The following is an 11,890-nucleotide window of genomic DNA, read 5'->3' as shown; positions in this document are numbered from 1 at the left end:
AAATTAACAAAAGATTGGGGGGGGGGGGGGGAATAGGAGCTGGCAGCTACCCTGAAGGGCAGCGACTTCTACATGAGAGAGCAGTCTGCAAAAAAAAATACCTGTGAGTGCATGGTTCTCCACAGGGTGGCATGATTTAGACATTTATGGGTTACTTTTGGTCTATTGTTTTTTAAGCATGTTTTAAAGATTATATATCAGATTAAAACCAAAAGCAATTTGCTTCAATAAAAAAGCTCCAAGGTTAGAGAGATACGGTAAGCTGCTACAGAGATGAAATATCTGTGGAATTTTACACTACGTATTTCAAGGGCTTTATTTTAAACAGTTTTTGTAAACATTTTAGCACAAGGCAAAAACACTCAATTCATCTTACTCAGAAATAAAGCAGGATATAGTGTTTAACCATCAAAATGCACTAGTTGTTTAATAATAAAAACAAATACCACTGAAAATAAATATCCTGAGCTTAGTGCCTGTCACAATATCTTGGCTTTGGGAGAGTAGCACCTCCCAGGTTATAAAGAGGTAGCCTATTCTGGCCTATATCCATCACCCCTGATTACATCAGGCTTTTGGGTGCCCATACTGGGGGAAAACCTCTGGCTCTGTCTTCTCCCTCATATGGACGTGGATTCCCTGAGGCACAATTTAAGTGGATACTCAGCTGGGCAAAGCCAGTCAAGATTCTTGTTTTTTTACTAACTTGTTTCTCAACAGAATATACCACTTTGTTATATCGGAAACATGTCATTGGATGTACCTACTTAATTTAAATTTCCGTTGCGTAACTGCATCACGAATGGGGAATTTCTGGTCAAAACCAGAGGGAAAGGGAGAGGTATCCACTCCATAGTGATAGCATATCTGGTCTGGTATAGAAGCCACAAAGCCAATCTCAAGTTTCTGGTCCATATTAAGACAAATAGGTACTCCCACAGTCCAAATTACCTATTTGAATTAATATGCAACCATAAGTTGATGCGTTGGGCTTAAGAGCAAAGTTGCAAAATGCTGGAAAAATAAAACTGAGAAGGCAGGATAGATTTGCATTTTATAGACTAACTAAATAGGAGATGTATGCTTACTTGTAAGCAGAGGACTTGCTTAATTAGATGCTATGAAGGGACTGCTGGAAGCAGAGCTGCTAAATAGAAAGCAGTGATTAGAATACAAACGGTAGGGAAGGGGCGAGGGGAAAAAGCGGGCACTGCTGCAGGAGACAGGGTGGGTAGGAGAGAGAAATACAAGTTGGGTAACTCATTGGGGGATGTAGGGCTTATAAAAGCTAATCCAGGTATGGGATAAGAATCCATAGTTTTGGTTTAGATAAGTGGTGCTCAATCTTCTTCCTTGGCAGGCTAGATGGGCAGTGCCCAGTTGTCTGTGAGCCAGGTGTGGCCCTGATCTGGTACCCAGAACCGGCACAGTGGAGCTCCACCTGGCCATGTAGAAGGAATAGGAGGGCAGCCAAGGCCCAACCCAGCCCCATGGGGTGGGGGGGGGAAGATGGGGCACAGCCCTGATCCAGTCCAGGGGGAGGGGGAAAAGGGAAAGGGACATAGCTTGGCTTGGCTCTAGCTATGTTGGTGGATGGGGCATGGAAATTTGGCAGCAGGGGCGGGTGGCCACTGCTTTCCTGTTGCCAAATTTCCCAAGCTTTGGGAAGTCCTGTGACCGAGATGTGGGCCACAGAGCCATTGCATTTGGTATGTGGGGCGGAGGTTGAACATGCCTAGTTTAGACCATACTTAACACAATCCAGTCTGTGGATGTTTTCTTGTTCTGTAATGTCCTGTTCAAGTTTGTTTTTAGAGTTTTGTTGTCTAAGAACAGCTACTCTGAGGTAAGTGATGGAATCAGGGAGGTTAAATGTTCTGCTGCAGGCTTGTCTGTCTTTTTGGCATCAATGGTTGAACACTGATATGACATTCTTATACATAGGGATCACCATGTGTGCCCAATGTAGACAGCAAAGGGGCACTGTAAGGAGGTGTTATTGGTGGAAGTGCAGGTAAATGAACCTCGGATGTTATAATCCATGCACTTGGGCCAGTGTTGATGTGATCTGTGTCGGTAAGGAGTCACAGCAGACATTTGAGTTTGGAGCAAGGTCTGGTGCCTTGGTGAGAGTAGGAGTTAGGTAATCTGTTGCTGGAGAGATGGTATTTGAGGTTGTGGGGCTGCCTGTAAGCTAGGAAAGGTTTGTCCCTCATGGCTACCTTGAGATGATGATCATTTTCCAGGAGGGCTTGGAGGTCATTAATGACGGTGTTCAATCTGGGGGCTGTAGATGACAACCAAAGAGAGTCTGTTGTCCTTGTTCCAGTGTTGATATTGTAGCAATTCAGAATTGTGGGGAGGAGGGAGAGAGAGAGGATTGAGGTGGTCTGATTGTCACTCCGTTGATTTGACTGGCTATAGTCCTAGGTTGTATCATAGGTATAGGAATCCCTGTTCTAGCACTTATGGTGGTCAGTGGGATTAGAGCAGATAGAGTAATAATGCAGAGCTCGGCTACAGATGAGTGGTGTGCTTAGGATGAGAGCTGTTGGTATGGAGACAGGTATACCAGTCAGTTGGTTTCCGATATAACACAGTGGTGATATGGCCATATTCTTGGTGAAAATTTGGTTAGAAATATCAGGATATAATTATTCTGTGATATTCAAGTTTAAGTTCAAGTGAATTGTGCCCTATGTATTTCTTTCTTTCTTCTCAAGTATTTCTCTGGCATCAACCAAAAAAAGAAAGTTCTCTCAGCTGTTGGAAGATGCCACTGATTCTCCAATATGGCCAGACAACTCCAGACATGGTGAGCAAATACATCAACAACATGAAACAGTAGATCTTTTTACATTTACAAGTAGGATATTTTGAGACTCAAGCTTTCAGTGGCTCAGAAAAGATGACGACTATTAATCTGCTAGTGCGGATCAGTATCCACACTAGAAGCTAAAGCAGTTCTCTGTACAGTGTTTTCAGAACTGGGGAACTATCTATATTTAGAGGCTTGGGATGAAGCTTTAAATGCTCACACTACAAAACATGTGCACTACAATAAGTGTGCTTTAGCTTTTGGAATACATTCAGTTTCATACTCTGCTGACACATTTGGCACAAAGTTGAGTAAAGCCAAGAAACCATTTAGGGTCGGTTTAACTGAAAACTAAGTTTAAATATTACATGTAGGTCAATTAATTTCAGCTCCACTTGCTATGTGATATAATAACTCCTTTTATTTCCAGAGAATTTGCCAACATGTACGTTTGATTCAGAAAAAAACAAACAAACCTCGCTTCATCTTCCTTCCCTCCTTCCCCCCCCGATTTAATCTAGTTTGGTATTTTGGCAAAATAAGAATGCTGAGTTTATAGTAATTTCATATATACAAAAAGATTTATCAGTCTTATAAAGGAATGGATCATCTTCCATGGCCTGCGGGTTTTATGGGAATGACTAGTTTGTAAAGAAAAAAAAATGAATTTTAGGCTCTTGTTTGGGCAGAATAAGTTATGGAAGTATTTGATCAATGTTTAATAGATTCTTTACCCAACTAGTGTATGGGTTGATAGGAAACCCATGTTTGTGGATATTTTATTTGTTGCTTAATTGTGACTGGTCAAATAAGGCACATGGTGTTGCTTGTTGCTCCCTGATATAATGGGTAAGCAAGCAGTTCTGATGTAAATACTTGTACACATATTTAAAATTCTGTTTTTAATAGCAGTGATGGAGCTTTGAAAACTGCTGTCTTGAGAAATCTGTATTACATAAAAACTCAACAGCAAAGGTGTTAGAGGAGAGAGAACATATAAGGGGAAAACATGGCAGAAGGGAAGGAATTTAAAAATCCATCTGCATTTGCAGAATATTGTTGCCCTGCTCACACAGCTGTCTGTCAGAAGCACAGTTGCTGCAAACAGCAGCTCTGGAATAATTCCAGTAGTAATGTACTCTGTCACACTATGCTGCATCAAGCTACGTACAGATTAGATTCTTAGTTTATTATCTCACTGGAGTATCCGCTATATTCCTGATGGCACTCCATTTAGCTGTCTCTCATATGAAGTTCTCTGCAGAGTTGATAAAATGTGTTTGTATCTCCAAGCATCACAGTTAATTCTGTATACCTCAAAATGGTAGTTTGGATATTTATCTTTATAAAACATCATATGCAAGCTAGTTTGAATATTTGAATGTGGGAAGGGAGCCTCATGATGTCTGTTAGTCTGTATTGGCAGACTTTTTATATGCAATTCATAAAAAGGGGAGGGGAGCTCTAATCCAAACACCTATTCATTCTTTGTTAGATATTGCTAAAAAAAAAGCTAAAAAAGTGCTTACTTGACAAATTTAATTTTTTTCAAAGTAAATATTGGTGGTAAGGTAAAACAAGCAGTACTACTCAAGTAATAGTAGTGATATATCAAGTAATGAGAGGCCTGGAAAGAGAGGCTTATGAGAAAAGACTGGGTTATTTAATTTGAATGGGCATTTACACACATGTTTTTGTCCCATAATGCACCAGAGATCCAGCTGCATGCAAGCTGAGACGAACTGTGCTGTGCCACGTGCAGTTGTATAAGTCGTGAAATGCATGTCAGCACACAGAAAATGGCGGCAGCGTGCTTTTGAACTAAAGCACCTCTCGTGTTTTGGTTCAAAAGCGTGCCACTGCCATTTTCTCAGTGCTGATGTGTATTTTGCTACTTATACATCTGCAAGTGTTGCAGCACTGGGCACTTTTCAGAACGCCTGGCACTGCAGTGCTCACATGTGTAAAAATGCCCAGGAAGCCCAAGGAAGGATTTGATTACAGTCTTTGATACCAGAGAGGATGGAGATGAGTTTTTCTCTGTGGCCATAAGGGGCAGGACTAGGAGCAATGGCCTCAGCCTTCAGCAGGAGAAATTTAGGTTGGTGATTAGGAGGAACATTTTTATTATAATGGTGGTCAAGCATTGGAACAGGCTACCTAGAGAAGTTATAGAATCTCCATCTTCAGAAGTTTTCAAGAGCGGGATAGATAGACACTTGGTTGGGATGGTTTGGTCAGGGATGATCCTACCTTGAGCAGGGGACTGGACTAGATGACTTTGTGAGGTTCCTCCCAGTCCTACTTTCCTGTGATCCTAACATTTCTGAAAGCATAGAAGCTAAAAACCACTTCTAAGATGTCAAAATAATTGTGTATAGTATAAAGGAAAACGAGGGATATTTTTCTTTTGCGTGTTGATCTTTCTACAGAACGTTGGCTAGTCATGTGAGCAGCTGATGAGCTGTCACTTTTATCTCTTTACAGTGACTGTTAAGGATTGTGCCATTGACATGCAAGAATATGACAGTGATGAACAGAATATAGCCGCTGTGGACAAATGCTATCAGGCTCTAACATGGCAGCCATATCAAACTTCTCACTGGAGCAGCTTATTTAACTGTAATTATGAAAAACTGTAAGCATTAGTGCTCGCTCTTGAATTTGTTTTTTATTGTGATGCAGACATAATTTGTAGATTCAGCATTTGTTATTCTTCCTCAAAGTGAAACTGGAGGTGGAGAAAGATAACAATCAGGACTGAGCCTGAATCTGCCTAGAGATCAGATAACCAAATTTTAAGCAGTGGTTGCACACTTATGCCAAGCATTTGGGTATATTTTTTAATATAGCAAATGGACACAGGATCTGGTGCATTCAGGGCCAGAAGCATTTCCTGGCTAACTCAAATCCATTTGATTTTTTTGCTTCTTTTATCAAGACAACTTGGCACAAACAGCTCCTGCACATACGGTACACAAGTCCTGATCTAAGGACTTAAATAAAACTCTCTTAAGTTAAAAAGTGAATATGCATTTTGTTACTGCAGAATAGGCTGTCATTATCTACACTACCAAAAATCTGCCAGCTCACCAGTTTAAAGTTTTCTTTACACAACATAATTGTAAATATTTGTTTGACACAAAATAAAATCCCTTGGAAAGGTCACAGCTTGTTCACTCTTTTCCCCTGCCCTCCCTCCCTCCACCTGTTTTTTCCCTCTGTTGTACTGTTTGGGCAGCGAGCTCTTTTAATAGAAACTCCATCTTGTTGGCTTGTTCATCTCTTAGTGCTGAAGTAAGTCATTAGTCACCGTGACCAAAGACTTCTAAAATATTTCCCTTCAGACCTACTCCTCCCAAAATGTGCGGGAAAGCCAAAGACCACTTTGAAAAGCCATGTTGGTAAACCAGTATCCACACTAGCTACTGAAGTCTCATACCAAGGCACACTGTCAGAGCAGCTGTACAAATTTTCTTATGCTGTTCCTTATTCAACCCTGTTGTGAAGGGCCAGTGTATATGGACAAATGAACAAACTGTAATAAATTAAAAGTGGGTAGGGACTTGCTGAGAACCAGCTGACCTGCAGTAACTGGCAGTTCCTGATCTTACATTGCAGAAAGCTAAAGTGAAACTCCTACATCAGATTTCATCTCCCCTACCTGAGTCACAGGAAGACAGGTAAAAGGAGGCTTTTCTGTTCCAATCCCATGCAGCTTGGGTGACTGAACAAACCTCAGTAAAACACAGCTAAATTACCCTGGGTTAGCTTTCACTCACTTTGGGGCGGTAGCGTAATGAAGCAGGGGGCAACCAAGGCAGCAGCCCCAGGTAGTCCCTTTTAGGGTGAGCGTGCACAAAAATACCAATGGCAGCAGGTGTGGGGCTGCCCTCCTGCACCTCTACTGTGGGGTAAAAGTGGGCATAGAAAGTTACAATTTGTTAGCTGCTCTGTGCGATACCCTGCTCCCCCCAGCTGTAATTTGTTTGTGCACCCTGAAGCAGTGAGGACCAACCTTTTCAGCAGGCATGCCACAAATTATCCCTACATTCTTCCCATGTGCCACTCCAGTCCCTTTCCCTTACCCAATCTGCTGCTCTGCTTTCTGCTCCCTGTCCTATCTTCCATCCCTGACACTGTTGCCTGCTCCATCTCCAGTCTGCTGTGTTCCACACAGTCTGTGCATGCCACTTGTGGCACCCATGCCAGAGGTTGGCCAACTGTGTCCTAGGGGGTGAGAAGGTGGTTTAGTATCTGTAACACTTCAAGCTTTGCTGTCTTTGCTGTTGGAACCAATGAACAACCTATTGGAGAGAAGCTTGTGATCTGGATCCCTGTATATGTAGAAGTGGTTTCTCATTACCAGGCATAATGCTCCTTCTGAGCTACATTTGGCTTGTCTTTGAGATGACTTGAGATGACAATCTGATCAATTATTCAGTTTCCCACAAGTGCGAAACTTGTAACAGATGCTCTAAATGAATATCCTGACAAACTGTATTAATAAACAGAGGCACTTTGATAATATAAATAAATATGATGGTAACCATTAACAAACCTAAATAGATTCATTATGACCATTGTTTCGGGAAAAGGGCTGTTGTATTACTTAGGGGAAAATCATCAGTCTTTGTCCCAAGATATGCTGTAGTTATGTTCCCAATGTACAGATTTTCTTGGTTTAATGTTGTTAAATCCTGTTGGTTTCTGAAGAACCTGTCTCTGATAAATGTAGGTAGAATGTTATTAAACCCAACCAAATTAACTTGCCCTTTTCTTCGGGTTCTGTAGTTTTGTTTCTGAGAGAGAATTTTTTTTTTTACTTTTTCCCAACTTTTGATATCTTCACCTTCATAAGCCAAAGCAGGGGGGGACTGAATTCTGAAATGAATTGTCTCAAGTGCCAGTTTGGTTAGAAAAGCATAGAAGAGGTTGAACTAATATTCTATATTTGCATAGTTCCTCTTGCTTGGAAATTCTGTGGCCCAGTGCTACCTAGAAGCTTCTCAAGCTTTGTTTAACTCCTAAGCCTTAGTTCAAGATTTTCAGGAGCACCTTGTGATTTTTTTTTTTGTGAGTTTCTGGAATGCCCTGTCTGAGACTCTTCAAAAAAAGTCTGATTTTTTTTTTTCAGAGGTGTGTTCAGCATTTTCAGAAAAAATATGTCCATTTCAAACATAAAGGGACTGATCTTTAATGTTTTATAAACATCAGTCATGTTAGCAACCTCACTGAATTCAGTTGAACCACTTGTATCCATGGACCTTCCAATGATGTAAGCTTTTATGATCTGATCCTGCAAGCCAAGCTCTCTGACCGTGGATCTTATGTTATGACCTTCAAGTGTGGGCAGTTTTCAAGACTAGGCTGTTAGTCTATCATTTTACTCTGTGGATCAATTTCTCTCTCCACTATCTGAGTGGAGAGGGAAGAAGGGCAAAGGGAGATTTTTTTTTTGTTTTCCTCTCCCATACAGCTTGGGTCACTACACAAACCAAGTATAAACCGTCTACCAAATGCTATGAAAGAAATGCTGTTGGCTTGATTAACAATGCCAGTGTTGCTAATCAAGCCAAGAGGAGGCATGCTTATGTTGAGTTGGTTGAAGAAGAGCATGGTCCTAGACCCCTCACCTCTGGTAATCCAGGATGGTTGCAGTGGAGGACCACTGCCTATAGTAGTTACTCGGGCAAGTGTTATGCCTTTTTACACGAGTGCGCCACCAATTTACTGCCTTCCCTACCTGTGGCTCAGACTCAGAGAAAATAAAACTTGGGATCATAGTATTTTAAATTGTCTAGCAGCAGTAGCTAGTCAATAAAGGTGGCTGACCTCAGCTCCTACTGAAGCCTCTTTCAGGATCAGTCCTAGATATTGCACATAATTGGGTGAAGGTGATAATAGTCCAGTTAGGCAGGTACTATTCAGATTAAATTTCAGTCTAAATACTCTAGATAGGAAGCAGAGATTTGCCATTTCATTTCTTAACCCCCACATCTTTGTTAAAGCAACTTTTTTGAACTAGCCTTTAGGATGTTAACTACCAAATTGACTTTGCAACTAAATCTGTACTGTTACACAATCATGCAGTCATCAGTCATGCGTAAATAAAAGATGTTTCTAAATGTATATATGGAGGCTTGAGAAATTTAAGTGATGTAGTTCTAAAGAGCTGATAGACATTAAAAATAAAAATTCATGGCAATATGATTTAATAATTTACTCCCAGTTTCAGAAAATCAATTATTCAAATTTGTGTGAAAGGGACACTCATCATTTGCAGAAAAATCAACTCCTTAAGTCTCTTATAAAATCTATTCATTTAAGTTCTTCTAACTTATAATGAGGAAATGAATGGATTGGTTCTGAAAAGCCGTCTTTAGTGGCCAGGCTAATGAAGAACTCCATAGTAGCATCAGACCAGGGATCAGAATTATCAAACTTAACGAGGGAAGTTATTCTCCACACAAGAAAGACTTTCCATGTAGTCCTATTATTTCAAGATTATCAATGACTTAAATCAGCAGTCCAGAACCATTGTCTGGATGGCTAATTCATCAGTTCTCTCAGAAAGATCTTTTGACACCTTTGCCCCATGTGCTCTGAATCAGGAAAAATAAGGATATAAAACTTATCTCTTCCTACTGCTGACAAATTGGCCCTCCTGACGAGCAGAATAGAATCCTATTATATTCTGTATGACAAATGCCATAAAACAATGCATTATAGTGATTTTTACAGTGTTTGTCAGTAATGGTTCATTTGGTCTGAATAAAACCTTACTACACTTCAAAAGCTCCGGTAGAAGCTTGGATGTTGGAATTCAGGGTTTTAAAAAAAGATGTCTGGTTTATTTGCATGACAATACTGCAGGCACTATTTAGGCTTAATTATTTATAGTAATACTGTATTACACTGAACTCTGGGAAATCAGCTTGTGTGTGCTGGAGAAAGCATGGAGATCTTTTATACATCATTTATAAACAAAACTGTATAGGCTTCCCCATTCTTAACCTTCATGTATCCAAAGTGTGAAAGTAAAAATACTATTAATATTTAAAGCATTCTTATTTTACCTCAAAGAGGATAAAAAAACAAAACATGTGTAGGACTGTTGACTGTGATTATATATTCCCCTTTTCATTTAATCAGTAAAAATCAAATTTGATATAAAACCACATAAATGGATGTGAAATGTCTTTGTGTTTACAGCTGCTATTTTTTATTCCTGTTTTCATAGTCCTGATATAGGATACTGCATTGTGACAGACAAAGGATTTAATTTTTCAACAACAGATGATGCTTTTGTTTGCCAGAAGAAGAACCATTTTCAAATCACAATCCATGTTAGAGTTGCTGGGAATCCAAAATATGTCAAAACTCAAGTGGGATTGAAACCGATAGAAAAGTATTACCTGAAAGCTTTTGGACTTAAGGCAAGTGTCTCTGTTTCTAATGTGATTACCAGTGTACTAGGGTGAATAATGAAAAAGGTATTAGTATGCAATTGAATAACAATTCATTTAATTATTTATGAGCACCCCCTTTTTTTAGTTGTTTGAGGATTAATAGAATGAGTGACTGACCTCTTTGTTCTGCTGCTCATTGTGCTGACATATGAAGAAATATTTACATGGGTACTGTGGTGGTCTTGATTTCCTTCCTCTTTGTCAAAGTTTGTCTTCCAATCAGAGAATACGTAACACAGGTGGCCAATCAGATACCACAAAGACCAACTAGAGCATGTAATTCACAAAAAAATGGTAAAATAAAAATTTATTCTTGAACAGTCCACAAACAAAGAAAGAGCTAAATTTGTAGAGCTATTTGCCTTGCACTAGTTGCGTTTACTGGCTGCTTACAGACGTGAAAAATAAAACAAACAAACAGTGCTGTACTTTCAGCTTGGTGCATCCCTGCACCAAGAGCAGCGCATGCCCAAAGGAGGAACTGTGTCAGTTTGAACCAGCTTCCCAGTCTCTGTATAACTCACATGCTTCAGCAGTGCTCTTTGGTGCTTTTATCTAATAACTGATTCAATCAGCTATTGGATAAAAGCACCAAAAAGCCCTGCTAAAATGCTCGAGCTATACAGACACTGAGTGAGCCGGGTCAAACTGACATGATTCCTTTTCCTGTAAAGTGATGGGTTTCTGTTTGTTTTTTGTTTGGTTTGTTTTTCCCCCATATCTATCAGCACCCATTGTTTATACGCAGGGACCTACCTAGCTCATGGAGGCTGCCTCTAGATTTCATGGTCCTGGCACAGCATTGAGCATCATTTTTGTGGTGGAGCACAGCAGACTTCCCCCATGCCTCTGGCTGAGGGGCTCCAGAAGTCCCATCCCTCCCTGGAGATTGACAGGTGGCTATCTATTAGTCTCTGAAGAGAGCAGGACTTCCACGGCCCCTCAGCCAATCAGAGGTGTGTGTGTTGGGGGTGGGGCACCATGGGCTGCTGAAAAAAAATCTCCTCCCCTCCTTTGCTTCCCCTCCTCATGCTTCCCGATACCAGGGCTTCACACCTCTGCTTGCAACCCCCCCTTTTTTTAATTCTCCCCCCCCATTTTCCTGCTTTTTCAGGGGGACCAGGCTTTTTCACAAGGGACCTGCCAAATTTGCAGTTTCCACAAAAATTGCAAAATTGTGAATTTGGAAGGCCCGAATCCGAGTCTGAAGATTCGATGCTGATTTGGAGAATCGGCAATTTGGCCATAGACACAGCTTTAAATGTTTTTTCTACATGCCTTGAGGTATCAGGCATGGCTCGTGAATGCTGCAGTGGTGGGGTAGATGGAGCATCCCACAGGAGTGCAGGGGGGTCCCCCCAACATGCTCAGTGGTGAACCTGGAAGTGGAGCAGAAGTACTTTTGGGTCCGCCGCGGAGCCCCCCTCCCCCCCACCCGCTCAGCGAACAGTTGTGGGGGGGACCCCGGGTGCCCCTCCAGACCCAGGAGGCACCAGTCGCTGAGCCAGGGGGGAATTGGGGGGGCCAGCATGCTCCACAGTAGACTCAGAAATGTACTGGAAGTGCTTCTGAGGGTCTGCTGCTGAGCACGTTGGCCCCC

The 11,890-nt window shown here is 41.1% G+C and overlaps 1 protein-coding gene across 1 annotated transcript in view; it reads left to right on the top strand.

Annotated features, from left to right (window-relative positions):
* MYRFL (myelin regulatory factor like) overlaps window positions 1-11,890 on the top strand; it is a 71,858-nt gene that overhangs the window by 10,665 nt on the left and 49,303 nt on the right. The window contains exons 5-7 of the mRNA XM_025208013.1: window positions 2,724-2,815; window positions 5,306-5,456; window positions 10,062-10,257. Coding sequence (XP_025063798.1) covers window positions 2,724-2,815; window positions 5,306-5,456; window positions 10,062-10,257 — 439 coding nt within the window. The remainder of the gene's footprint in view (window positions 1-2,723; window positions 2,816-5,305; window positions 5,457-10,061; window positions 10,258-11,890) is intronic.

The sequence above is a fragment of the Alligator sinensis genome, unplaced genomic scaffold (genome assembly GCF_000455745.1).
Source record: "Alligator sinensis unplaced genomic scaffold, ASM45574v1 scaffold506_1, whole genome shotgun sequence".
Classification (NCBI taxonomy): domain Eukaryota; kingdom Metazoa; phylum Chordata; order Crocodylia; family Alligatoridae; genus Alligator; species Alligator sinensis.
The sequence above is the reverse complement of the archived record's forward strand: the minus strand, read 5'-3'. Positions and strand labels throughout refer to the sequence as shown.